This window comes from Chrysemys picta, chromosome 5 (assembly GCF_011386835.1).
Source record: "Chrysemys picta bellii isolate R12L10 chromosome 5, ASM1138683v2, whole genome shotgun sequence".
Lineage (NCBI taxonomy): Eukaryota > Metazoa > Chordata > Testudines > Emydidae > Chrysemys > Chrysemys picta.
The window spans coordinates 48,811,758-48,838,495 of NC_088795.1; the positions used below are offsets into that span (position 1 = coordinate 48,811,758).

General features: G+C 42.1%; 1 protein-coding gene and 1 long non-coding RNA gene across 13 annotated transcripts in view; one reads left to right on the forward strand and one right to left on the reverse strand.

The window, feature by feature from the left end:
* Nucleotides 1-306: 306 nt before the first annotated feature.
* LOC122174669 (uncharacterized) lies at nt 307-14,081 on the reverse strand. Its single transcript, XR_006176799.2, has 3 exons — nt 11,779-14,081; nt 10,674-10,869; nt 307-442 (listed from the first exon to the last, which is right to left on the reverse strand). It is a non-coding gene; the product is annotated as an uncharacterized LOC122174669 (long non-coding RNA).
* Nucleotides 14,082-14,235: 154 nt separating this feature from the next.
* PCDH10 (protocadherin 10) overlaps nt 14,236-26,738 on the forward strand; it is a 157,422-nt gene continuing 144,919 nt past the window's right edge. For 4 of the 12 annotated variants that reach the window (XR_006176797.2, XR_006176798.2, XM_005306533.4 and 1 more), the window contains exons 1-3: nt 14,237-17,710; nt 19,467-19,525; nt 20,136-20,242. Coding sequence is in view for 6 of the 12 variants with exons in the window: in XM_005306533.4 (XP_005306590.2) it covers nt 15,116-17,710; nt 19,467-19,525; nt 20,136-20,242 (2,761 nt within the window). In the remaining 6 variants the exon portion in view is untranslated. Of the gene's footprint in view, nt 17,711-19,466; nt 19,526-20,135; nt 20,243-26,738 lie in introns of all 12 variants that reach the window. The other 8 variants (XR_006176795.2, XR_006176796.2, XM_005306531.4 and 5 more) reach the window with 3 other exon arrangements.

Here is a 26,738-nt window from a genome sequence, read left to right on the forward strand (position 1 = left end):
TGAGGAGAGGAGTTATTATTGTACCAATTTTACAGCTGGGGAATGGTGGCACAGAGAGAATAATGCCAAAATTGTCAGCTGGATATCCAACTTGAGAAACCTAGGGTCCTGAATTTTCAGAGTACATAACATGTTTATAGCACATTATGTGTTTAAAGCACAGCTCTTATTGACTTCGGTTGCAGTTGTGAGTACTTAGTTATTCTGCAAGTCTGGACCCAGATGTCTCACATTGGGCATCTAGAAAATGAGGAACACACAATCAGTGACCACCTGTGAAAAATTTGGTTTAAATGACTTATCCAGCATCACACAAGAAGTCTGTGGCATAGGGAATGATAGTATCCAATTCTCCAGAGCAGCATTCAATTGCCCTAATAGGAGACCATTCATTCTCTTCCTGCAATCTCCTGCCTCATTCCCATTACACACCTTCCAGCTTCTGCAACAAAGGAGTCAAGAGATCAAAAAGACAATCTCCTTCAATAAACAGCCCTGATTCATTCCCACAGTAGATCCAGCCTGCACATGGAATGATGCTAGGATCCTTTGGGGGCAGGGTGGGGAATTGCATGTGGTCATGTATTTAAATACTATATCATAATGCTTATGCAGCAAGGGAGCTGAATAAGGTTTCATGGGCATCTTTAATTCCTACTTTTCCTAAGTTTTCAGTATTTGACTTTGTGACCTTAATGTTTTTTCAAATAAAAATTTTACTATTACTATTATTGCTAATGTAGTTTCCCCAAGTTAAAAAAAAAACAAACCCTGCACTTCCATCATGGGGAACGATACTGACTCCAAACTTGGATCATCAGCAACATTTGGACCCTTAGTTCTGCACCACAGACCTCTTCCACTTGAAATAACGGGGTAACTTGTAGCATTAGTTGGCAGTTATCCTCAATAAGGACCAACCAACCAATAGAAGGGGATGAGATACACACTTTGCCAGTGAACAACTATTTAAAGACAACAGAAGAATGTAGAGACTCAGGCTGCCTGGGCTGAGTTTCACATTCTGGAAGGGAGTATTATCTAGTGGTTATAGACACTTCTACCCCTGTGTCCTTCTGCTCCTATCCAACCCCATTCCATTCTGCACCTACATTGCCCCAGCCCCTTCCTCACACTCTGGTTCCTGGAACCCACTCTTCCCTGACTCCTCTTCTACTCTTGTTTCCCCCTTAATCCTCTGCATTCAACTCAGGCTGCATCCTTCTCCATGCTACCTTGGCACCAGCATTGAGAACACAGGTTTGCTGCTTCCATTTCCTGTGCCCAGCAGCACAGAGCAGCCAGGAGCAACAGTTTCAGGGAAAGTTCTGCTCAGTCTTTGCAGCCTTGGTGTCACAGGCCTGTTGCAGCCTTGCAGGCACATTGCACTCACATCTTTTCAGACAGTTACACAGCGTAGATTAGTTCAAGCCAAGTTGCTGGTCTTGTTTATTCACTCATTCAACAAAGAGTAACTCACTGTTTAATCACTCAAGTTCATATCCATCCTGAGTCCATGAAAATACCATCTGACCTTAGATAGCAATCTAAGCCATAGATCTGATAATCTACATATGGTTAAAATTTGATGCAAGAGTCCTGGTCAGTTTCCTCCCTTGTTCAGGAGGCCCCAGCACTCCTCCCAGAGCTAGGTTGTACTTCAGACAATCCCTCTCCCGCTCTCCTTAAGGCAGGAGCCTCCTAGCTCTCCTTTTTGGAGCTGGAGTTGTAGTTTAGGCTAGCTGAAGAGCATCAGACAGCTTCTCCTCCAGCTGGCCCTTTTCCCACTCCATCCTTCCATCCTCAGGCTAGGAGCATTCAGTAAACTGACTTTCACCTGCTATTATCTTCTCCCTGATACACTCAGGATCCTGCAGAAGCCTTCTTGCTGCCTGTAGTATATACAGATATCTGTCCTGCTACAAAGGAGGAGACAGCATTTATACTGACCCCTACTCTCAGCTCATTCCTTATTGGCTGAGTGAGAGAGGCACCCTCATTGACCCTCCCTACAAGGCTCCAGGACCTTAAAGATACAATAACAAGATTCCTTCTAAATGCTACTTCTTCCTAGAACCCTTTCCCCCTCTCCTCATAGCTCCTCAGGCTTCATATTTCAGAGCACCCCAGACTCTTAAAGAACATGCCATGTGATAGGTGACTGCTAGACACCATTTAAAGGGGCAGATCACCCCATTACACTTAGGATAGAACATGCTTATTTCACTAGAAGGATGGCATATCCACAGTCTGGTCAACGTATAGGAGTTATGAGGGGATGAAACATGCTCAGTGCATACACAATCTTCAGAGAATTTAGCTGCCAAATTTTTACAAGTCTCTACTCAGCAAATTGTCCAAATTTAGGTGTATTTTCATGGGGACATCAGGGCAACCCCTACCCCCTCATCATCAAGGCAAATCCCAAAGCCTCCTTCTAGATTGAGCAGAATCCAGGTCAATCTCTAGCTAGGACCTTAAGACCATCCGTCTGGATGTTCAATTTATATTTGTCATTGGTGAGCTTATCATGCCCCTGTGAGGGCCTATAACAGGGGGTGGCAACCTTCGGCACATGGCCCACCAGGGTAATCCGCTGATGGGCCGCAAGACATTTTGTTTACATTGACCATCCGCAGGCACAGCCCCCTGCAGCTCCCAGTGTCTGCGATTCGCCGTTCCCAGACAATGGGAGCTGTGGGAAGTGGCTGCCAACATGTCCCTGCAACCCGTGTTGCTTCTCGCAGCTCCCGTTGGCCGGGAATGGTGAACCATGGCCACTGGGAGCTGTGGGGGGCCATGTCTGTGGTCAGTCAAAGTAAACAAAATGTTTCACGGACCACCAGCAGATTAACGTGATGGGACGTGTGCCGAAAGTTGCCGACCCCAGCTTATAACATGGTGGCCTGACCTAGTGGTCAGAGCAGGGGCAGAGTTAGGGTTGCAGTCAGAAATCACACCAAAGGTCCAAGTCAGTGTCAGAATCCAAAGCCACACCACGAGTCAATCCCAAAGCAGAGTCAGGAGCCACACCAAAGTCAATGTCAGGGTTAGAGTTCTAGCCATGTGAAGGGTCAAACCAGAGTCAGTCTCTAGAATGAGGGCAAGGAAACAGAAACCAGGAGCAGAACATGGGCAAGAAGCAAGAACCAGGCAGGAACTAGGAAGAAGGAATGGTAACAAGAGCAGGAACAAGGCAAGGAGGTAGGAACTTGGTCTCAGAGATCTGGTCAGCAGCAGGCCTAACAACAAGTTGCTCATGGAACAGGAATAGGAAGCTTTATGCCTGGTGGTGTCTAATCAACATGATGGTAGTGACCAGCAATTTACTTTCATCTGGATTAATAGCCCAGCTGAGTCACAGGGCGCTAAAAGCCATTAAGTCAATGGATGGTGGGGTGTAGACTGCATTTCCCTCAGCTACCCTTGTGGTGTGGTGGTGCAGTAGGTAAAAATCTGGCTCAGCATCCCTGGATTTGAGGCACCGGACAGCTGCCAAAATTTGGGTGATCACATGATTGCTGACCATATATTGGCATTCCTTGGTCAACATGCTTTGTAATTTGTTGGTTTTCCATATGTAAACTTTGTATAACCATGGTTCTGTAGATCTGCAGCTTTCTAATAAACCTGATGCCACAACAACTCCACAGAGGCCACTGAAGGACCCCGAACATGGCAGCAGCTGCTACTACATGAGCATCTACATCTTTCAGCACTGTATATGATGCTACCCAAGTATTTGACAGTTGCCCTCTGCTTGATATCCCATCTGGGCAGGTTATTACAGAGTGGAGGCTACATGATGGTAGTGGCCAGTGATTTACTTTCATCTGGATTAATAACCAGACCAAAGCACACTGCTTCTTGCCTAACCAGATCAGCCATCAGCAGCAGCAATTCACCAAACTACACCAACAAGACAATGTCATCATTCAAGGTCTAGAAGCAAATCAGTGTTCAGCTCAACACTGCTGACAGCTGCCTCTTCAAGCTTATCCATCAACCAATTAATGCTAATATTGAACAATGGTGATGACAGGATACAGCCTCGCTGAACTCCTGTGGAAATAGGAAATGCCATATATCTGCCATTAACTTAAAAACGGCTTTCTGTTCCATTATATAGAGTTCTTCTATCATTGATTCACATCATCAGATCCCATTCAGTTTCCTTAATGCCCTGAAATGAAAGGCACGATGGAAGTCTATAAAAAGTGCGGCATGTGACTTATTAAATTCAGCCATCATCTCAAAAAGCTGTCTCAAGATGCATCTTAAGAAGTGAGTTTTTTACCCACAAAAGCTTATGCCCAAATAAATCTGTTAGTCTTTAAGGTGCCAACGGACTCCTCGTTGTTTCTGAAGATAAAGATAGTGGACCAACAGGTCTAATGAGCACAATGAGTATCCCATCCTTTGTCATAAAGGACTTCACCGAATCAGGGCAATGACATGGAAGCAAAGACAGTTGAGCCTCCCCTCTGCTCCCACCAAATTTCAAGTCGCTGCTGCAAAGCATGGAGGTGTTACAACTTTTTAATTAAATGGTTGTAAGAAATTTTCAAATAACATAGTTTTCCCTAATCTCATTCTCAGAAATGGCTGAACCTCTTTAGCTGAAACCTTACAAAATGTTCAGCCTTAAGAAGACACAGAGCGTGGAAAATTTTAGCCCAAACAGTTACAGTTTGGCAAAGTTACAAGCAGCTGAAAACAGGGTCTTATAATGGGAAGTTTGGGGCAACCTTAACCTAGGTGGCATCACTAGCTTCACCCATAATAATTGTAAACATCTAGATGAATGTGCTATCCTTCCAATTGACTGCATAATTATAATGTGTCTTGCCCTCATCCTATTGCTTCCCCAACCCCAGCCTGTCTTATTGTCTCAGTCTCTGGGTCTGGTTAATGGAATTACTCATGTGAGTAAAGTTACACAGGTGATTATGTGTTTGTCCGTTTGGAGCCCAGGATTGTAAGTTCTTATGGGCAAGGAATCTACCTTTATTTTATTTGTAAAATGCTATACCTAACTGTGATGCTATATCGATAACAAGAATACAAATAAACTTTTACATTATAGAATGTCTTTGAACTTCTGTGTTTCTGGTTGAACCTCAACACAAACTTAACCTTAGTTCAACATTTGCATTCTGTTGAAAATAAAGTCAACAAAAATTTTTTTCCCTATGATGAATAACAACAGCCACTTACATTATCCATTGATGGAATAATCAGAAACCTGAAGGAAACTCAAGCACCTGGAATTTATTTTCCACTGTGGTTTTGGTCCCATTTGCACTACTACTAATACATGCTTAATTGCTAAATTTAGTTATAGTTCCATCATGTTTAAATCAGGTTTAAAAAAGTTGATGGTTTAAACTGAATCATACCAAAGTTCAAAACAATATCATGATGTGGTGGAGTTTATGATATGAGGTTCACAGTACATAGTACTTGTGCTTCATGGTAGGTGGGGCTCATAATAGTAGCATATTGATGGCAAAGGAAGAGAAAAACACATTATGAAAAACATGGAAAGTAATGTTACTTTACTTCTTATTAACATTAAAAGTAGACTTGCCAAGAAATATCTTGGTACTAGGTAAGCTCAACAATGCAGAAATAATGTTTTCATGACAGTGTCTTGTAGCTCTTATTTACTTTTCTACAAGCAAGCAGATTAATTAAAATAAGGAACCTAATTCTACATTATCTGGTATTCTTGTGTAATCATTTACAGCTATGTAAAATGAGTACAAAGTATGTTAAATGCTAATACCAATGTAAGTGAGTGGGAAGTTCATATTTTGTAGCATTTCCCACTCACTTTGCACAGGTATAAATGACTTCATACGAGGCAAAGCTAAGGGGAAGAAGGGGTCAGGCCCAAAGCATTGTTGATTAACAAACTCAGAATTTCAAAAGTGACTGTGATGTTGGCAGACCCAGTGCAGCTCTTGCCAAATCATTAAGCCTCAGCCAAGTACTGACAATTTCATTGCTGGAAACCACCACAGCTCACCCGTGTCTTAATATGGTTAAACTGGGTATCGAACTTACAACAATGTATTATAGGATTTAGACTTTATGAAATGCTTACAAGTTGCTGCATGCATTAATCTCACTTATAATATCTTTATTACATGGTATAATATAATATTAAAGTTTTTGCTTTATAACTGTAAAAAATATTTGCCCTGAAATTGTCAACCCATCCAAAGGGATCATCTCCTGCTCATTAAGAAGGCTATCTAAATTAAATGGAGCACTGTGGGACATCGCAATACAAAGACTTTGTTAATTGCCCCTTCACACCCATGCAGAGGCTACATTCAAAAGGGTTCATCCCATCAGCTTGAATTCTGGAAGAACAAAATAAAGATAGTGAACAAGAAAATTGTTCATCTCTTTTGCAGTTTGGCCTCTTCAAGGGCTGGAGCTATGAAACAGAAGCAGAGATCTCCAGGGTCAACCTGGGTTAGCCCTAAAAGACACTCAGTGCTGACAGATTGCTGAAACTCTGACTTCGGAACCATAGATTGTAACTCATATGTGTATATATGTTACCTGCTTTAACCTCTTTTTCCTAGTTAAAAAATCCTTATTTATTATAATTTACTATCAGATTGGCTACAAGTGTTGCCTTCGGTATGAGATCATAGATATAAATTGATCTGGGGTAACTGGGACTGAAAGCAACCTGAATCTTTTGTGATCTTTGCTATATAACAACCATCCCTAAATTCAGCTTGCCTGGGTGGCAAGATAGATTGGAATGCCCCAGGGGATTGTCTGTGATTCCATGGTAAGACTTTACTGTGCTTCAGGAGTTCACATTTGTTACTGGGTTGGTGAAATCTAATTATAGAACATACCAACAGTTTGGGGTGTGTGCCCTGCATTTTGACCATCTGCCCTCAGGATAGCACTCATGGGCATGAACTACACCAAGCAGGGTGACAATGACTACTGAGTTTGAGTGACTCAATTTTTCAGTGCCCCATTTGAGGCCTCTGGAAGTTTGGAGCATTAACCCTTTGAAAATAAGTCTTTTTAAAGGTGTCTGTAGTTGGGCACACAAAAACAGAGGCAGTCATAAACACTAATCACTTTTGAAAACCTTGGACATCCTGTCTATTTCGATAAACATTGTGAAAGTGTCATTTGGATGTTCAGAGAATGAAACATAATAGACATGACCTGTATTCTGCCTCCCTTACTCACACTGAGTAGTACCAGACTGTTTGAGTAGTGTCAAGGCTGTATCCCCACTTTGAACTTTAAGGTACAAATGTAGGGGCCTGCATGAAAACTTCTAAGCTTAACTACCAGCTTAGCTCTGGTCCTGCTGCCACCATTCCCAATGGATTCCCTCCCTGGGAAGCCTTGAGAAACCTTTCACCAATTCCCTGGTGAATGAGAGCGAACGCACACCCAAAACAAAGAGCACAAACAAAAGCCTTTCCCCCCCCCCAAGATTTGAAAGTATCTTGTCCCCTTATTGGTCCTTTAGGTCAGATACCAGCCAGGTTACCTGAGCTTCTTAACCCTTTACAGGGAAAAGGATTTTGGAGTCTCTGGCCAGGAGGGATTTTATAGTACTGTACACAGGACAGCTGTTACCCTTCCCTTTATAGTTATGACAAGTAGTCTCACTGAAATCAGTTTAACTATTTAGTGAGTAAGGTGTTATTCAGTGTCAGAAGGTATGAAAGAATCTGGCCCTAAGGAAACAGCAAAGCACCTTTATCTGTGGCAACATCAGTGCTGCAGTCCTTACTCAGAGGAAACTCCCAAGGCCTTCTAGAGAGGTCCTAGAGTGTTTAATTCTTCATAGAGGTCAGAGTACTATTTGTATTTCTGCACTACTAAAATAGCTGCATACGGTCATAAATACAGTGATGAGTTGTTGTTATCACCAGGAGTCCTCCAGACTGTTAGCACAAAGAGGTTGATTAACATGACATCTCCAAATTCCTGCTTATTCTTGCAACCCCACCGCAGATGCACATCTCCGACATTGTTTGGAAAGCCAACAGACTGTCTTGATCACTGGTGACCTCAACAAGAACTTTGGTGGATGCTATATTGATCAGACTCTGGGGCTGTTCCTCAGACAAATACTAAAGCAAACAGTTTCTATCGATTAGCCAAATGGTCTAGCCTAGTGGTTCTCAACCAGGGGTATGCATACCTCTGGGGGTATGCGTATCCTTGGGGGTACACAGAGGTCTTCCATGGGGTACATCAACTCATCAAGATATTTGCCTAGTTTTACAGCAGGCTACATAAAAAGCACTAGTGAAGTCAGTACAAATTAAAATTTCATACAGACAATGACTTGTTTATACTACTCTATATAATATACACTGAAATGTAAGTACAATATTTATATTCCAATTGATTTATTTTATAATTATATGGAAAAAATGAGAAAGTAAGCAATTTTACAGTAATAGTGTGCTGTGAAACTTTCTTTGTATTTTTATGTCTGATTTTGTAAGCAAGTAGTTTTTAAGTGAGTTGAAACTTGGAGCATGCAAGACAAATCAGACACCTGGAAGGGGTACAGTAATCTGGAAAGGTTGAGAGCCACTGGTCTAACTTTCCTATTTTGTCCGATCAATCACAATTAAGAGAGAAACTCACTGGGGGAGTGGTGGAGGTGGTGGCAGTGAACCTTTCTCCGCTCACACAGATATCTTTAATCAGGCCTTTCAGTTAATTTCTGAAACTGTTCTGTATCAGCATCAATGTCTGCAGCAGGATTTTCAGTCTAAGACCCCATCAGGAAAAACCCACATATCTTCCCATTAGCAAAGCAGGCGGTTTTGTTTTCATGACGGTGTCTTGTAGCTCTTATTTACAATCTTAATCACATCATTGATTTCAGTAATCTTTCCTGTGCTAAAGAATGGATATTAATTCTCTCAAAGCAGAGCCTGGGTGGGTTTTGAAAATCCAGATAATTAAAATTAAGACAAACAATAACACTCCATAGATCCTTTAAGAATTAAAAACTCCATAAGTGATTTTAATGGCGCAAAGAGTAAATGTGCCACAATATTCACCAGCCTGAAGACCATGGGTACTGTCTAAAGCAATTTACTAAGAGCCAGATCCTGTCATCCTTACTAATGTTTAGTAGTATTTTACTTTATGAGTTGTCCCATTGATACTGCTCATGGAATAAGATACTACTCAATATGAATAAAGGCATCAGAATCTAGATTGAAGATCTTGGGAGTGTGCTACTTTGGGTAGGCTATCTGATGCACTCTCATGCAGATAACTAAGGTTTCTGGGTCTAAGCGGGTCTCATATCTTGACAGGACCAAGAGCTGTACCACAAAGTTTCTTGTGTAGCTTCTTCAGTCCCAGAGAAAGAAATGATCAATATTTAAATATGAACATACAGCAATTTTTTCCCCATTAAGAAAATCTGTGAAATCCTGTAAATAACTTTGCAAATGAGGTTTATGGAACATTATGATGAACCCAGAACATTGATTAGCAGCCATATATTCTTCTTCCAAGGAAATGTCATTGTTGTTGAAAGGTGATCACAATGTTTAAGAGATCCTTTCCCAAATCCAAAACCTTGGGTAAGGTGGAGGTGAGAGGAAAATAACTAGTTTCTGGAGGGAAAGGAGGATCCAAACTGAGCAGTTTGGGAGGTGAGGAGAGATCACTGGCTAATTTTCCACCCCAGTCTGAAGGATGGATTTACAAGCTTTAAGCCATTGATTTACAGTTCTAAGTTGCAGGGTGGAGAAAAATACGGCTCTGAAAAAGATTAGTCTCCATTTGGTGAATGGCAGCAGAAAAGATGATAAATGGAAAAGCTGTATGGCTATTCGAGAGACAAGGTGGTGACCCACCTTGTGTCTCTAACATGGCAAAGGTGACAGCCACCTGCTGGGCTCGATTTTCCTCACTTGCTTCGGCAAATAAATAAATAAATACAAACATAAACCTCTTTTGGTGCCGGCTCAAAAGGCATGCCCGGTTTAAAGATAGCCCGGGAGTTCTTATTAATCAATACCCCCTACCGAAGAGAGTGGTGTTCGGCATCAGAACTGAAACAGTATTATTAGAAAATGATATAGTGCGCGTTAGGATGTATAATTCATGTTGCCTTCATTTGCTCAGACCAGCGTAAAAATCCATAAATCATTTTCTCGTTCATGTATTGCCTAAGTGCAATTTGTCATTTTGCATTAGAGGGCTGCTTCAGATCATCAGCGCTTTTAATTCACTGGTTAGAGTTTAACAAAACACCGGCCCTGCTTGACAACTGAGACTGCATAGGAAGGAAGCGCTGTAGCATGTGGCTTAAACAAAATGGAGACGTGTGTTTGATTTACAAACGTGGAGATAACGCACTTATCTGCTACAACTCTGGCACTGTCCTGAGCTGAGAAAAAGAAAACTGATCTGTTTGTTCTCAGAGGTCCTCAAAGTATTATATACTTGACAACCACAGTGTTTATGTGAGCATGCTTCTTTGCTTAACCTAGCAGTTCCAGTGTATGTTTAATGTTGGCTGTATGAGAATTATTTTCACTTGAATATATCCTGGATGACAATAGACAAATTAGTCATATTACTTTAAAATATTTATGTATGCTCCACCACTGACAACAAACACACGCAATGTTTACCTAGAAGTGATGAGCTTGCTTTCTTGATGAAAGGCAGTTCCCTTGGCTTCGGTGGTCATTGGTTGTTTAATCGCACAAAGCGGGCGATCTTTAACTTTTGAAGGTCCCTGTTTATTGTCACATCTGGACTTCCTGCTTTTACTCAATTACTTTAAAAAATCGCCTTTCTCGATTCTGAGCACTGAGCTCTGCCACACTGCAATAATAAGAGGCTTTAGATTAGAAACAGATTGCTTTCAAGTCATGTTAAATCACTGCAAGCAGTCATATATCTAGGCGTAAGTTAACAAAGTGGCTCCCTTACAAAGGAAAATAGGATAGAAATTCCGGTTTTGTTGTTGTTGTTGTTGTTGTATTTTAGTTTGTTGTTACGCATGTAAGGAGGAACTATTGCATTTTAAAGAAAAAATAAACAAAGGGGAAGAAAAATGAACAAATGATCCAAATCCAAAATAAACAGCCTCAGTCATTAAATCATTTTATTATAGAAAAGCCAACTAAATCTAAGAGCCAAACTGTGCTCCTAAAACTTTCGTTTGCAACGGAATGAGAGGTGGGGGAGAGAATTGTTAGTGTAGGGTCGATTTCCCGCCGTGTGAGCACTGATGGGTAACTTTAATGGTTCACCCCCTCTCTAGGTTGCTGCTCTGCTGTAATTACTGCTCCCGTGGAGAGGCAGCACTGTGTTTGTTATATTGCACTTCAAAGCAGCCGTTATTACAACAACAAAGCCATTTGTTTATGTAATCCCTGTAAACTAAGAGCGGTGGACGCTGCCTGTGAAGGAAAATCAGCAGAGCAAAGCGAATACATTAAACCTTAAAGTTGGTGATTAATGCAAAGGAATGCAAAATAAGATCCCAGTTCAGGGCGGGTGGAAAGGGAATTTCATGCGAGATGGAGTATGCTTGGGTCAACATCTGGATGGCGGCTAGATAAAAAATCCATTAAAATTCCCTAACTGCAGCTGCATGCAGAGCTTTGAACATTTTGGATTACAGTCCTGCAAGCGAATACAAAAAGAAGCATATGAATAACCAACAATTGAGTAACTGATGTACTGAATATAAACAGCTATTGAGATAAATAAATTAAAGCATCTTACATCACAGTTTCATCCTTTGGAGACACTGGGGAAATCCGGGAGGAGAGGAGGAATGAAGCCAGCGTCCTGCACAGAAATGCCTCTAAAGAAATCACATCTTGCGTGGAGTGTGCGACTTTAACCGCTAGGAGGAGCCTGCTACCTACAATTGCAAAGCAAAACCACTCATCCCTTCAGCTACTACATCTGTATAAAACTTAAGTGTTATAGTTGATGCAGTGATTATTTACAACCAGATCCGTCCATCTATTGTATATCCCTCTCTCTTTAAGATTTCCAGGTTTCAATGAGTTGCCGGCGCTTGTCTCCATTCCCAGATTGTTTGAAACAGAGATTTAATAATCTGCATTGTCATTCAAGTGGCTTTATTTTAGATAAAAGCATACAAAAAACAGAGACATTTTTTTTAAATGCACCAAAATTTCGAGGAGGCAGCTAAAGCCCCTTCAAGTTACGTGTCCTTCCTTTCGGATCCTAGGAGTAAAAACGGAAGGAAGGAAAGGGGTGGGGGGGGGGGTGGAGGACAAGGATGATATATTGATCCGATGGCTGTATTCATATTCAGATACGCCATAATCTCCTTTTCATTGATCCACAGGTCGTTTTATAAACTGTCTCTCCATTCTCAGCCCCAGACATCACGCTGAAATCATTTTAGCTGCAGCGGCTTTAGCTTGGCTTTGCCGGGTTGTAAATTTACTGCAGCTGGAAAAGGATTAGCCATTTTTTTCTGGTAACCCAGCTTTAACTGCTCAAAGATAGGACCCATTCACATGAAAGAAGCGAAGGAAGGAGGAGGAGAAGACCAGACTGCAATGAATGAACAAGAAAGATAGAAGGATAAATACAAACATTTATAAATACATAGAAGATTTTTTATAAATGAACCTGTATCGAAATGTAATTTCCTCTATTTCCACAATAGAAAAATGCATCTGAACAGACAGCTTGTTGAAATGTATCAAAGGAAGCCATCCTTCTACTATTTTACTAGTTATTATCAAAGATGTGATCACGAATCACTGATCTTACAATAAGTCTCTCTTTCTGCCTAATATTTGGTGTTCCTTATAAACAATAACCAACTAGCAGTTAGCAAAAAGTGAAATTTATGAACATTTCATTCTATTTGTATAAGGTTTAGAAAGTTATATAAATGGAACTTCAATTTAATAAATCACCGGATATATTAATGTGTCCACAGTTTAGATTTATGAACACTTGTACCAAAATTAATCTATAAATCTTAACCAGATGGTTTACATTTAATGTAGACACATACATACATATCTCCAAAATGCGTGTTACCCATTGACTTTAAATGCAAAACCTATTTATATCAATGCAGAAATTGCCATTGACCTTACTTATCACAGTCTTCTACGCCTACTGTCCTTCCACTATTGTGGGGAGTGGGGGAAGAGAAGGCATCTAGTGTGCTGGTGTTGTACAAGGCGTAAGACTATCCAATGTGTGTTGCTGAAGGGTACTAGTTTAAGTTGTAAAATAGTATTTCAGCAAAGGATACAAAAAGGGATATTGTGTACAGTTGCAATAGTGAAACAGCTACTAAGTAACATTTATCAAAGTGCTTTCCATGTCAGGAAAGTTGAAACAATAGTAAACACCGATAAAAGAATGGTCGTTTGTATCCAGAGCATTTTATTAAATAATATTTTTCATCAGCAAACTTCTATTGACTCTTCCCATCTAATCCTCTTCTCCTCACACACAAACTAATTTCAGATCAAGCACTGTTGACATTTATTCCACTCCATCACACAAATTATCACATTCTGCTTTGATTTACATCGTGTACCATCTCTTTCACTTCAGACAGTGAAGCTGCAGAGGGTGTAAATCAGGCCAGGATTTGGCCCAAATGCATGACGGTGTTAATTAGATGAACTAGCAAAAAGTGTAGGCGTGTGATGGAAACTTGCACTCTCTCATTTGTCAACTGAACTAATTATTTAAGGTAGCCCAGAGTAAAATAAGGCACAAGTTTCCCTTGTTTATTTTTAAAAATGTTTGTTTTACCATTGAGCCAGATATAGAGCTGGCCAAATAGGAAAAAAAAAGTTAGTAGCTCATGGAAATTCCTCCTCCACGGGGAAAACTGGTTATTATTGTCGTCTTGGTTTGCATTGATGACGATAGGTGATCTCCCTATTCAGTAACTGCAGCAGGGGAATAGTAACTTTCCGAGGCAGAGATTCCCCAATAAGCGCTTCGGGAGCTGCAGGGTTATTCTCTCTCTCTCTCTCCCTGTGTCTCTCTGTGCCATGCACACAGACCAACTAGAGCTCTGGATTCTCCCCCCTCTCTCCCCTGAGATGCAGCCTGCTTGACGTGCGCTGGATCCAATGGGCTGTCGCGCCTGTGGGCGTTGCTACACATTCATTGGTTGGCAGGAGCAGGGCGCTGCGCAAAAACAGAAAAGCCGAGCGCTCGGAGCTCAGAAACTGCCAGTAGAGATCACAGGAGCTGGAGCCGGGACAGGAGGAGAGCTGCAGCGAGAGAGACAGCGGGAGAGTGAGAGAGGGTGAGAAGAAAAAGCATCAAGAGAAGAAAGACTGATCAGCACATCAGTAAAGAGCAAAATGATGGTCATCATCATAACAATGGCAATAAAAGAAGAAAATATAAATAAAGGAAAGAAAATATAAAATAACAATAATAATTATTATTATAAAGGAGAAAATCCCAGAGAAATTCAGGGAATGAAAGTTTTGGGCGGCAAACCTGCTCTCTGCCTTTTTGATATCAGATCCTTTTGCTGGTCATAATTTTTTTTTCATTTTTTTCTGCCTTTTTTGCATCTAAAGAGGGCATGTCCAGCGGTTCCTCCAGCAGCATCCACCCCTCCTGCTCCCATCAGGAAGGCAAACCGAGGACAATCTTGAAATATACAAATTTCCTCTTTGGGATTTGCTGCTGCTGCCTCCACTGCCGCTGCAGCGGTGCAGTGCCAAGACTCTCGGAATAAATAAGAGCGGGCTACTGTGTATACTGTGTGTATATCTATCTCCATACAGCTCTAGGTATTATTAGTTGGTCATTTATTTCGAAGATCACAGATGAGGTGGGGACGCCTATCTTCTTCGTTTGCTCGGCGTGTGAAATAATCATAAAAGGAGGGAAATGGGGGAGAAAAAAATCCTAATATGAAGCAGAAGGAATAATAATAATAATAAAAAAAACCTAGATCTAAATCCCACTCAGATCCCCCTCCCTCCACGCACGCACACTGCCCTAAGTATTTTGAGAGGAGGAGGTGGTGGTTTCTGAAGGAGGAAGTGGTGTTGGGGGGGGGGATCTCTTTCCCCATTTGGAGATGATTGTGCTATTCCTCCTTGCCTTGCTCTGGATGGTGGAGGGAGCCCTTTCTCAGCTTCACTACACGGTGCAAGAGGAGCAGGAGCATGGCACGTTCGTGGGGAATATCGCCGAGGACCTGGGCTTGGACATTACAAAACTTTCGGCTCGCCGCTTCCAGACGGTACCCAACTCTCGGAGCCCTTACCTAGAGCTCAACCTGGAGACTGGGGTGCTGTACGTGAACGAGAAGATCGACCGGGAGCAGATCTGCAAGCAGAACCCCCCCTCCTGCCAGCTGCACCTGGAGGTCTTTTTGGAGAACCCCCTGGAGCTGTTCCGGGTGGAGATCGAGGTGCTGGACATCAACGACAATCCGCCCTCCTTCCCGGAGCCCGACCTGACCGTGGAGATCTCCGAGAGCGCCACGCCAGGCACTCGCTTCCCACTGGAGAGCGCCTTCGATCCGGACGTGGGCACCAACTCGCTGCGCACCTACGAGATCACCCCCAACAGCTACTTCTCGCTGGACGTGCAGACCCAGGGCGACGGCAACCGCTTCGCCGAGCTGGTGCTGGACAAGCCCCTGGACCGCGAGCAGCAGGCGGTGCACCGCTACGTGCTGACAGCGGTGGACGGGGGCCAACCCCAGCAGCGCACCGGCACCGCCCTGCTCACCATCAGGGTGCTGGACTCCAATGACAACGTGCCCGCCTTCGAGCAGCCCGTCTACACAGTGTCCCTGCCGGAGAACTCGCCGCCGGGCACCCTGGTGCTGCAGCTCAACGCCAGCGATCCGGACGAGGGCCAGAACGGCGAGGTCATCTATTCCTTCAGCAGCCACATCTCGGCGCGGGCCCGGGAGCTCTTCGGCATCTCGCCGCGCACGGGGCGGCTGGAGGTGAGCGGCGAGCTGGACTACGAGGAGAGCAGCGTGTACCAGGTGTACGTGCAAGCCAAGGACCTGGGCCCCAACGCCGTGCCCGCCCACTGCAAGGTGCTGGTGCGGGTGCTGGACGCCAACGACAACCCGCCCGAGATCAGCTTCTCCACCGTCAAGGAGGCGGTGAGCGAGGCGGCCTCGCCGGGCACGGTGGTGGCCCTGTTCAGCGTCTCGGACCGAGACTCGGAGGAGAATGGGCAGGTGCAGTGCGAGCTCCTACAGGGCGACGCGCCCTTCCGCCTCAAGAGCTCCTTCAAGAACTACTACACCATCGTCACCGAGGGGCCGCTAGACCGCGAGCAGCCGGGCGGCGACGCCTATACCCTCACGGTGGTGGCGCGGGACATGGGCGAGCCGGCGCTGAGCACCAGCAAGTCCATCCAGGTGCGGGTGAGCGACGTGAACGACAACGCGCCGCGCTTCAGCCAGCCCCTCTACCAGGTCTATGTGAGCGAGAACAACGTGCCGGGCGCCTACATCTACGCCGTGAGCGCCACCGACCGGGACCAGGGCGCCAACGCCCAGCTCGCCTACTCCATCCTGGAGAGCCAGATCCAGGGCATGTCCGTCTTCACCTACGTCTCCATCAACGCCGAGAACGGCTTCCTCTACGCCCTGCGCTCCTTCGACTACGAGCAGCTCAAGGAGTTCAGCTTCCAGGTGGAGGCGCGCGACGCGGGCGAGGAGCCCCAGCCCCTGTCCGGCAACGCCACGGTCAGCATCATCGTGGTGGACCAGAACGACAACGCGCCCGCCATCGTCAGCCCCCTGCCCGGCCGCAACGGCACCCCGGCCCGGGAGGTGCTGCCGCGCAGCGCCGAGCCCGGCTACCTGGTGAGCCGGGTGGCGGCGGTGGACGCGGACGACGGGGAGAACGCGCGCCTCACCTACAGCATCGCGCGGGGCAACGAGGCCAGCCTCTTCCGCATGGACTGGCGCACCGGGGAGCTGCGCACCGCGCGCAAGGTGCCGGCCAAGCGCGACCCCCAGCGGCCCTTCGAGCTGGTCATCGAGGTGCGGGACCACGGGCAGCCGCCGCTCTCCTCCACCACCGCCATCCAGGTGATGCTGGTGGACAGCGCGGTGGAGCGCCAGGGAGGCGGCGGCCTGGGCGCGGGGGGTGGCGGCGGTGGGGGAGGGGCGGGAGGGGAGCATCGCCCCAGCCGCTCCGGGGGCGAGACCTCGCTGGACCTGACCCTCATCCTGATAATCGCCCTGGGCTCCGTGTCGTTCATTTTCCTGCTTGCCATGATCGTGCTGGCCGTGCGCTGCCAAAAGGAGAAGAAGCTCAACATCTACACCTGCCTGGCCAGCGACTGCTGCCTGGGTTGCTGCTGCTGCTGCCCCTGCTGCAGCCGCCAAGCCCGGGCCCGCAAGAAGAAGCTGAGCAAGTCGGACATCATGCTGGTGCAGAGCTCCAACGTACCCAGTAACCCGGCCCAGGTCCCCGTGGAGGAATCGGGCAGCTTCGGATCCCACCATCACAACCAGAACTACTGCTACCAGGTCTGCCTCACTCCGGAGTCAGCCAAGACCGACCTGATGTTCCTCAAGCCCTGCAGCCCATCTCGGAGCACAGACACTGAGCACAACCCCTGCGGAGCCATAGTGACAGGTTACACGGACCAGCAACCAGACATCATCTCCAATGGCAGCATATTGTCCAACGAGGTAAGGTTGAAAGGAAATTGTAACACTTTCCAACCCCTCCGCATGTAGCAAGCTTCCCTCAGCTGGGCACGTTCATTATATGTGCATGGCTCCCTGTGCTGCTTTGCTTGTTTGTTATTATTTTACGGTTTTGAAAAATGAGCTTGCTTTTGTTATCGTATGTACTCTTATGCCCCTAATTCTCACTCTCCCTAGGGCTTGCAGGTCTCAACCACTTTCGATTCTCTCTTGTCTTGTCAGTGTCACTGTCAAGCTACACTGCAGTCTTTCCCCAACCCCATCTTTGCTTTCAGTTAATCTCTTGAAGTTGCTGCCCTTCCTTTCCCGGTGAAGAATGTCGCTTTTCTTTGCCCCTCCTCCTTCATAATAGCCTCTTATCCTCATGCCTCTTCGATCATAAATATTTGCATGGTTTTAATCACCTGTCAGCAAGATAACCTGACACTGCATAATAGTTTTAGCTGTGATGTACGTTAAAGTGAGTCTGTTGCTTCTTTTCATTTGAAGCATCAGTTGTGCACTAGACAGCATTTCAGAAACTGTTGCATCCAAACTCCCACACCATGTGAATATGAATGAAGCTTGCGAGCTTTTCTACATTAAAATAAGATGATATACTAGTTTCCAATCTTATTTTAACTGTGTGCTGTCTTCTGGGCATTGTTCCTGGCAAAATCACTGCAATTGGCATTAATGAAATTACCAGCACAATAAATTCAGAGTTTTCCTAATGAAAAAAAATAAAGCATATGTATTTGTTTTTAGAAATCTTTGCTTGTACAATTAAGGCTGTGGGAAACCACTCTGGAGTTTGTGAACATCTCTATACTTGGCAGGAGCTTTAATTAACGTGAAAATTAGTGTTCATTAATTGACTTTTTTTGACTCTGCCTTAATAGTTCTTTTGTATACTGAAGGAGAACTTGGAAATAAAACATCACAAAAGAATTTCCATGAAAGCATACATTAAGGCTTAACATTCTCTCTCACCCATTAAACATGTTGTCTATATTGTACTCTTTTGTGTAAAGAATTTCTATGAAAGCATATATCAAGACTTAACATTCTCCTATTAATCCTTTTGTCTGTTGTATTTTAACTAATGTGTGGATCAGTACATTATGATGATGTACTACTGAAAGAAACAACAGCTTTCCTTAATACTGATTTGCTGAGTACTTCAAGGGAAGTTAAGATATTGAGTTATATTTTGTTTAAAATTGTTTTAAAATCTTTCAGCAAGATTTTAAATGTTAGCCTTTAGTGTAGACCCTACATCAGATGTTTGTAAAGACATGTGGCTTCTGGTGCCTTTTGAGGGCAACAGGATATCCCATATTTTCTTTTCAGGAGTCTATCTTTCTGATGATTACTCTCCCTTTTTCTCATACAGGAGATTTAAAAAATACACTCAGGACCCCCTGACTCACAATGTGTGGTACTTTACACCACAGGTAGCCCCATTGATTTCAGTTAATTAACTTACAATTGTGGTGTAAGAGACTATTCATCATGATTAAGGGGATCAGAAGTTGGCCTTAAATAACTGAGGAAACCCCTTGTTTATTGATCTGTAGTGCCACTTGCATGAGTAAGGCCACCAGGGTTTGGCCCCTTAAATGTAAGGAAACAATTATTTATGGCCTACCTATAGCTGTACCTTTGTGATGAGTGTTCCTGGCTGTATGTGTGTGCCTTCTGATGTTGTTGGTTGTAAAAATATTGAGTTAAAATAAGTTCCAATTATTTTTTCTAGACAAAACATCAGCGTGCAGAGCTCAGTTATCTAGTTGATAGACCCCGACGGGTAAACAGGTATGAACTCCTTATTCTTGTTTTCTTAATGTAGGAATATATCCAAGATGTATTTTAGCAAGTGTGAGTGGGGATGTAGAAATGTGTTTAGTTCAGATGTAAAATAATATCTAAGCAACCAAAATGTATTTAAAATTATGAATTTATTTAGACCTACCATTAAATAAAATAAGCAGTGCCATGTAAACATCTCTGAATTATTGCTTTTATGAATCTGTTTTAAGTCAGGTGAAAAGAGAGCAAATTCTAATTCTGTACTCGTCTAAAATGCGGTTTAAATACTTATGAGTCCCTCTGTAGATTCTGACAGATAATATTGATTTATCTGAGTGTAAATTTAGCCTTCCAGCTTAAGCAAATGCTACCAAATTATTTATAACAACTACATACAACCCAGGCAGTGTAATAATGGCTACTGTCTATTTCAGTTGGATTAATAATGCCTGAAAATACAAGTTTTGTGTATGATGGACAGATTGGTTCTGCAGAAATAGAGTTGCAGAAAGGAGGCCTGGATGAATGCAGCACCATGTGTGGCCATGTGATGGCAGAAGAATGTTTTATGAGTTCCTCTTCATGTTTATTCTAATAAGATTTTTGATGTTTCTAGTTCTGCATTCCAGGAAGCAGACATAGTAAGCTCTAAGGACAGTGGTCATGGAGACAGCGAGCAAGGAGACAGTGATCATGATGCCACTAATCGAGGTCAATCCTCTGGTAAGTCTGATAACGGAATCTAAATATTTGATCTTTTAATAAGAGAGCCAGAAAGGGCAATTATGTGGTTATAAATAATATAACATGAGTGTTTATAGGTACAGCATATGTATATAATGTATGTATGGATGAATTTACGGTCAACTTGATGGTATACTGAGATAGTCAAGAGATTGTTTCTCAATCCTGACTAGTTTTTGAGAAGTATAGCTGTTTTCTGCATGTTGTTCTGTATCCATTGCTCTTCCTGCACATTAAAGCAAAGTTGTTGGTATATTTTTATAGCAGACCACAGATTTTTCAACAGCCGATTTGAGGGATTTCAGAGCATTAGGTAACTTTGGTTAATAGTGACTTTAGCTGGCATGGTAGTGTGAAGCATAGTGGGAGTTCCTAAGGGAAAGACTGAACTCTCTGATTGAATGACAGCCAGATTGTGAGGATTTTTGCTGGGATCGGTGGAGATACATAGAGTGCTTTGAATATGTAATGAGTAATACTTTCAGACTTTCTGAGGCTTGATTTGTAATTCAAATAAAGTGACTATATAATATAGTGATGTCCTTGTTAATGAGTATAAGGTATACAATGGTCATCCCTTCAGTCCCAATGAAAGAAAAAAATGTTTAAAAATACTATCATATCATGATTTAAAGCAGATAGATGTGTTTAAACAGTAGAATTATTTCTGCATATATGTTGTTCTCTTTTTGCTCTCATATTAGAGAAAATTCTTTTTGAAAGATAGGCTCTGTGTATTTGGCTGTAACACACACACACACACACACACACACACACACACAGTACAGGTTTCAGAGTAGCAGCCGTGTTAGTCTGTATCCGCAAAAAGAAGAACAGGAGTACTTGTGGCACCTTAGAGACTAACAAATTTATTAGAGCATAAGCTTTCGTGGACTACAGCCCACTTCTTCGGATGCATATAGAATGGAACATATATTGAGGAGATATATATACACACATACAGAGAGCATAAACAGGTGGGAGTTGTCTTACCAACTCTGAGAGGCCAATTAATTAAGAGAGAAAAAACTTTTGAAGTGATAATCAAGCTAGCCCAGTACAGACAGTTTGATAAGAAGTGTGAGAATACTTACAAGGGGAGATAGATTCAATGTTTGTAATGGCTCAGTTTTTTTCTCTCTTAATTAATTGGCCTCTCAGAGTTGGTAAGACAACTCCCACCTGTTTATGCTCTCTGTATGTGTGTATATATATCTCCTCAATATATGTTCCATTCTATATGCATCCGAAGAAGTGGGCTGTAGTCCACGAAAGCTTATGCTCTAATAAATTCGTTAGTCTCTAAGGTGCCACAAGTACACAGAGTACACTCAGCTAATAATTCAGGTAAACACAATGTCCAGTGGTGTGGGAACCTCAGATTAGTTAGAACTTATTTCTCCTTCTGCCCAGGCATTTGCTGCAAGTGTTTTATGAAAGGTGATTCCACACTCCCTCACTTCCCTCCTCTTATCCCCTTCTCACTGATCTCAGACCGGCATTCCCAGAAGCATCAAAGAAAAATGCTTGTCATTTTCCCCTCTTGCCCAGGAGTTGTGGCTGCTAGTTCCCTGCTCTGCGAACATGCTGTGTCTTCTCATGCTCCTGCCACTGTCTTCTTTGCCATGGGAAACCCAGGCACCAGGGGAAAACAGGACACTCAAGGGCCCCTTTATATTGCTGCAAGTCATTAATATGCAGACCTAATGAGACTTGAGAAGAGCCAAGAGTCTCTGGAGCTCCCCGCTCCTTGCTGGGCTTCCCGCTAGTTGAACAGAGTGTCTATTTTGTGTCTGGGAACCTGACAACAAACCAGGTCTTGCCAGAAGTTTACATCTGAACACAGAGCCCCCTTTCATTTTTGGCCTATATATGGTGTATGATTTATTGTTGTCTTAAAAAGCAGTGCATTTAACCTTCCCCCACCCATTCTTTCACACAGTTTCTGATGCAGCAGCAATCAGTGCTAGAGAGTTATAAAAAGCTCCCACTCCTCCCGCCCCTCTCCCTCTGTTTTTTTAACTTAGCTGCATTTCATTTTTTTTTACATTTTACTGCAGCACTCATCTCGATGAACATTTCAATCAGTTTAGTCCCTCAGCATAATGAACGATAATAACCAAACAGGAGAGAAAAGAATAAACAGCTGCATAAGGGGCTGGATTTGAAAGACTGATGTTGGGAATATAATCACATAGTTGCACATCAGCCAAAAGCTATTTTATTTTGGAATCATCCAGTGTTGTTACTATAGTTATGCTTCTGCTTCCCCCACCCCCTCCTCTTTTTTAAAGTATTATAATTCAGACATGAATATTGAAACCATTCTCAAACTTGGCACCAGTTTTCAGACTGAGCCAATTCTTTTTGTTGCTTTTGTTTTACAATGAAGAAAAAAATCTATTTTGCTCTTTTAAAGACATTTAATTTGTGTTAAAATAATAGTTTAATATGATTTATGGGCTCATGCAATTAAAACAGAGATTTGACATGAACAAATGAAATTTGACAATAAGCTTTCTGTCTAATCAGAATTAATATCACAAACTGAAAACACAAACATACAAAATTCAACATCCAATTTTGATGAACTACTACAGTGCATTTAGGGTAATTATTTTGCATAAAGATTTTTACAACACAGGTTGTAAATATGTATTTACAAGGTATACTGGAAATTTCTAGAGGGTGTTTTGGATCTATTGGATGCATATAGTAAAGTCTAATATAAATTCTGGGCTGAATCTTGCTGTCATTACACAGACATCGGCACTAGTGATGATGCAGAGAAGGAGTTCAGTATTAAACTTTTACTCATACACTTTCAGTACTTCTTAATGAATTATATGAAAGGGTGAGAGTAAATCTTGTTTGAATTTCAATGATTTGAGTGAATATGATGTCTGAGGACATTGCTTCTCAATTAATTTTAAATGTAGCTCTTCGATTTTCAATTCTTTCCAAATTACCATCGAAAACACATTGGTCCACAGAAAGGCTAGCAAAAACAAAAACATGATCTCAGTGAAAAATTATATACGTGCAGCCCAACTGTGCTCTCTTATCCCCTTATGCTGCTTCTTTTCAGCCTTTCTGCTTATATGCTATTATCTACTGTCCTTCCTTTGCATTTGTCTTTTTTCTTCCTCTAGCTCTATATTTGTTTCCTTTTGCTTTCTTCTCTTTTGCCTTTCTTTATATTTTGTTTTTTTTTTCTTCCTCATCATCATTTTATCATCTGTCTCTCTTCTTCTCAAGATAGTACCTGCCAGAGAATAGCATCATATTCATGTCCAGAAATACTTGATAAATGGTTCCTACGGCAAAATTAAATACACTCCTAGTCATTTTCACACTGAAGCTGGCTTTGCTTGGAAAGGCATTTTGCACTTCACTTTACATACTGTGTGACTGTTCCTGCTGTTACCAGTTGTCCTGTAGTAGTCCAGTGCCTTGTCAAAGTGACTGTGGAAGAGGTAGTAGTTTAATAATTGTGAACCATGTCACAGATACATATGCATAATGGGAGTCTTTCACTGTGTGATAGTTCCACCATGCACAACTGCTTAGGAGGTATATTGAAGTAAGATGTTACAATCCTTTGAAATATTATAGGCCAGATCCTCTGTTGGTGTAAACTGCAGCTCCAGTGACTGAACCAAGAATTTGACTCATTTTTAAAAAAATCATATTTTCTTAATATTGATTGAATTTAGTGCATGTGAAACGTGCTTGATTCTGTCTGTCTATCTTAATTACTTATATGGTCCCCAGTACTATAGCAGCTGAATACCTCACAATCTTCAATGTATTTATCTTCCCAAGATCCCTGTGAGGTACAGAAGTACTATTAGTCCCACTTCACAGTTGGGGAATTCAGGCACTACCATTGAAATCAGTGGGAGTTAGGGTACTAGCCTGGGTCTCAGGAGAACCTGTTCCTTGCTCTGCCACAAACTACCTGTATGATCTTGGGAAAGTCACTTATAGCAGGATTTTCAGGCGTATGTAGGAACCTAATTATTGGGCATCCTTTCTCTCTGACTTAGAGTCTTGGAGAGAAAAGTCCTTATTTATCTGTAGAACAGATACAACTAGAGCAGTGACAGTTCTAGCTTCCCCACATCAACCCCTAAATGTGTATCAATCATATTCTAGAGAAATCTCTTTAAAGAATGAGATTAATTTGTTCTCCACACCTAATTATGTTCTTGGCCTCTCTTTTGAGATTGCCAACATAGATGCCATTTACTGCTCTGTATATATATATATATATGTGTGTGTGTGTTTAAGTTTTATAATGTAGACACATGTCCACAAGGACTTGGCGCGATGCTTCCAGTTCGTTTCATATAGCTGGTCACCAAGTAATCATCTGATGATAATGGCTTTTAAACACTAGATTTTCACTTGGGATCTGCTGAATTCTATATACCATTAGTTTTACATAACACATTTTTTGGAATTAGTTTTGTAGCATAATTAGACAGATATATTTGCAGGTAGATATATTTGCATGTATATGAAACGTTGTAGATACAACGATACACCCACATTGTTCCATTAGGTACATCTACCTATTCTGCAAACTATTCAAACATGCAATATCAGAGATCACAAGGCTAAGATCTAAAATTAGTCTTCCTCTCACTATGGGCAAGTGTACACTACAAAATTAAGTCGACCTAAGTTACATCGACATACAGCCACCACAATAATTGATTCAGTTTTACGCATCCACACTACGCTCCTTATGTCAGTGGTGTGCATCCTCCCTAGGAGTGTTTGCACTGATTTAACTGCCAGCGTGGGACATTGTGGGATGGTTTCTGAAAGGCAGCAATAGTCGATATAAGCAACACAGTATCTATACTGACACCGTGTTGACCTAACTACATCGACTTAAGCATGATGCCTCTCCTGGAGATGGAATGATTAAGCCAGTGTAGAGGGCAAGTTACACTGGTGGGAGTTACATTTTAGTGTAGTCGCTTACAGAGTTAGGTCAATGTAACCTGCCTTCCATTGACCTAACTCTGTAGTGTAGACCAGGCCTATATCTGTAAGAGATTGAACATTACAAAGACATCTGGTGAGTTTCTAGGAGTTTAAGGTGCCAATTGTGCCATTCCAAACCCTCATATCAAGTGATTTGTGCAACAGCTTTAGCACAAGCCAATGTGTCTATCCTGTGGGATGTAGGAACAGCACCATATTGTAACTGGTACGGGGAAAACAGATTGAGAAATAAAGAGAAGAAATTCCAACAGTGAAAGGAAAGAAAAAAATCACTATTCCTTTCCAATATAACAATTAAATACTGTTCTGAAGATCATCTGGGCAAAAAAACTATGGGGGTGAACATAAAGTGGTGTAGAAAAGTTCTTTGACTCTAGCCGAGTTTCCCCCCCCCTTTGGGGAGGGGCAGGATTCTTGAATTCTTAACGATGTTTGCATTTCAGTGATCCAGATTAGGCTTTGAAGTTATTATTTGGAAGTACTGAATCTTGGGGATGTTTAAGTCCTTATTCATGCTGTTTTGAGGATGGAGACAGTTTTATGCGGGGCAGTATATCAATTGCCTTGTGAAGGCTATCTTCATAACAGAAGAAATTGGTAACATGCTTTCATTATTAATAAAAAATGATGCCGTAGAAAATAACACACCCCGAAAAAAGAACAGTTGTTTTATTAACACTTTATCAGTATTTGCTATTTTATTACATAATTAACATCAATAATATGTTTGAATATATTAATTCATTACTCTGAAGGTTTGGCATGTGAATCATTTTTCTTTAATTACATTTAAAAAAATAAGTTATTTAAAAAATGAATCTCAAAAATTACCTAAATATCTCTTTGATCTAAAGAGAGTCTTTCATGCCAACTAACATACATATTCATAGACATTTTTGTTTTTGTCTTTTTAAAATTGGGATAAAAGGGATAGTTTACAGAATCAAGTACATTAAGAATCTGGTCCAAACCAACCAAATCCAGGAATGAGAATTAGCGTTAAAACTCTGCCCTCAACCCCTATCTCCGTTGGCCATCCTAAATATGTCAGGCCATGTGGCATGTGAAATTGTTCACTGTCCAGTGACCTATCCAATAACTGGATTATAGGGTAAGGAATGATCTCCTGGTCTTTTTTCATTCATATATTAAATTGCAGTGTTTATCATGTATTGTTATTTGAGAACTCTGTGCCAGATATTTATATTCTTTTGATGTAGATATTGAATTTATTCTCACCTTTAAAATCTCAGTTTATCTGATACATAAGACTTTATATTTTTCAATTCAATTATAGTATGAAATATTTCTTCACTGTGGATTTACAATTATGATGGATAGTTTAGTCCAGAAAGACTGTACATCTGGCGGATATATGAAGGAGATACAATGGAAGTGTTATACAGCCTGAACTTTTTTTGTGCGTTATAAATCACAAATATCGTGTTTGGTTTAT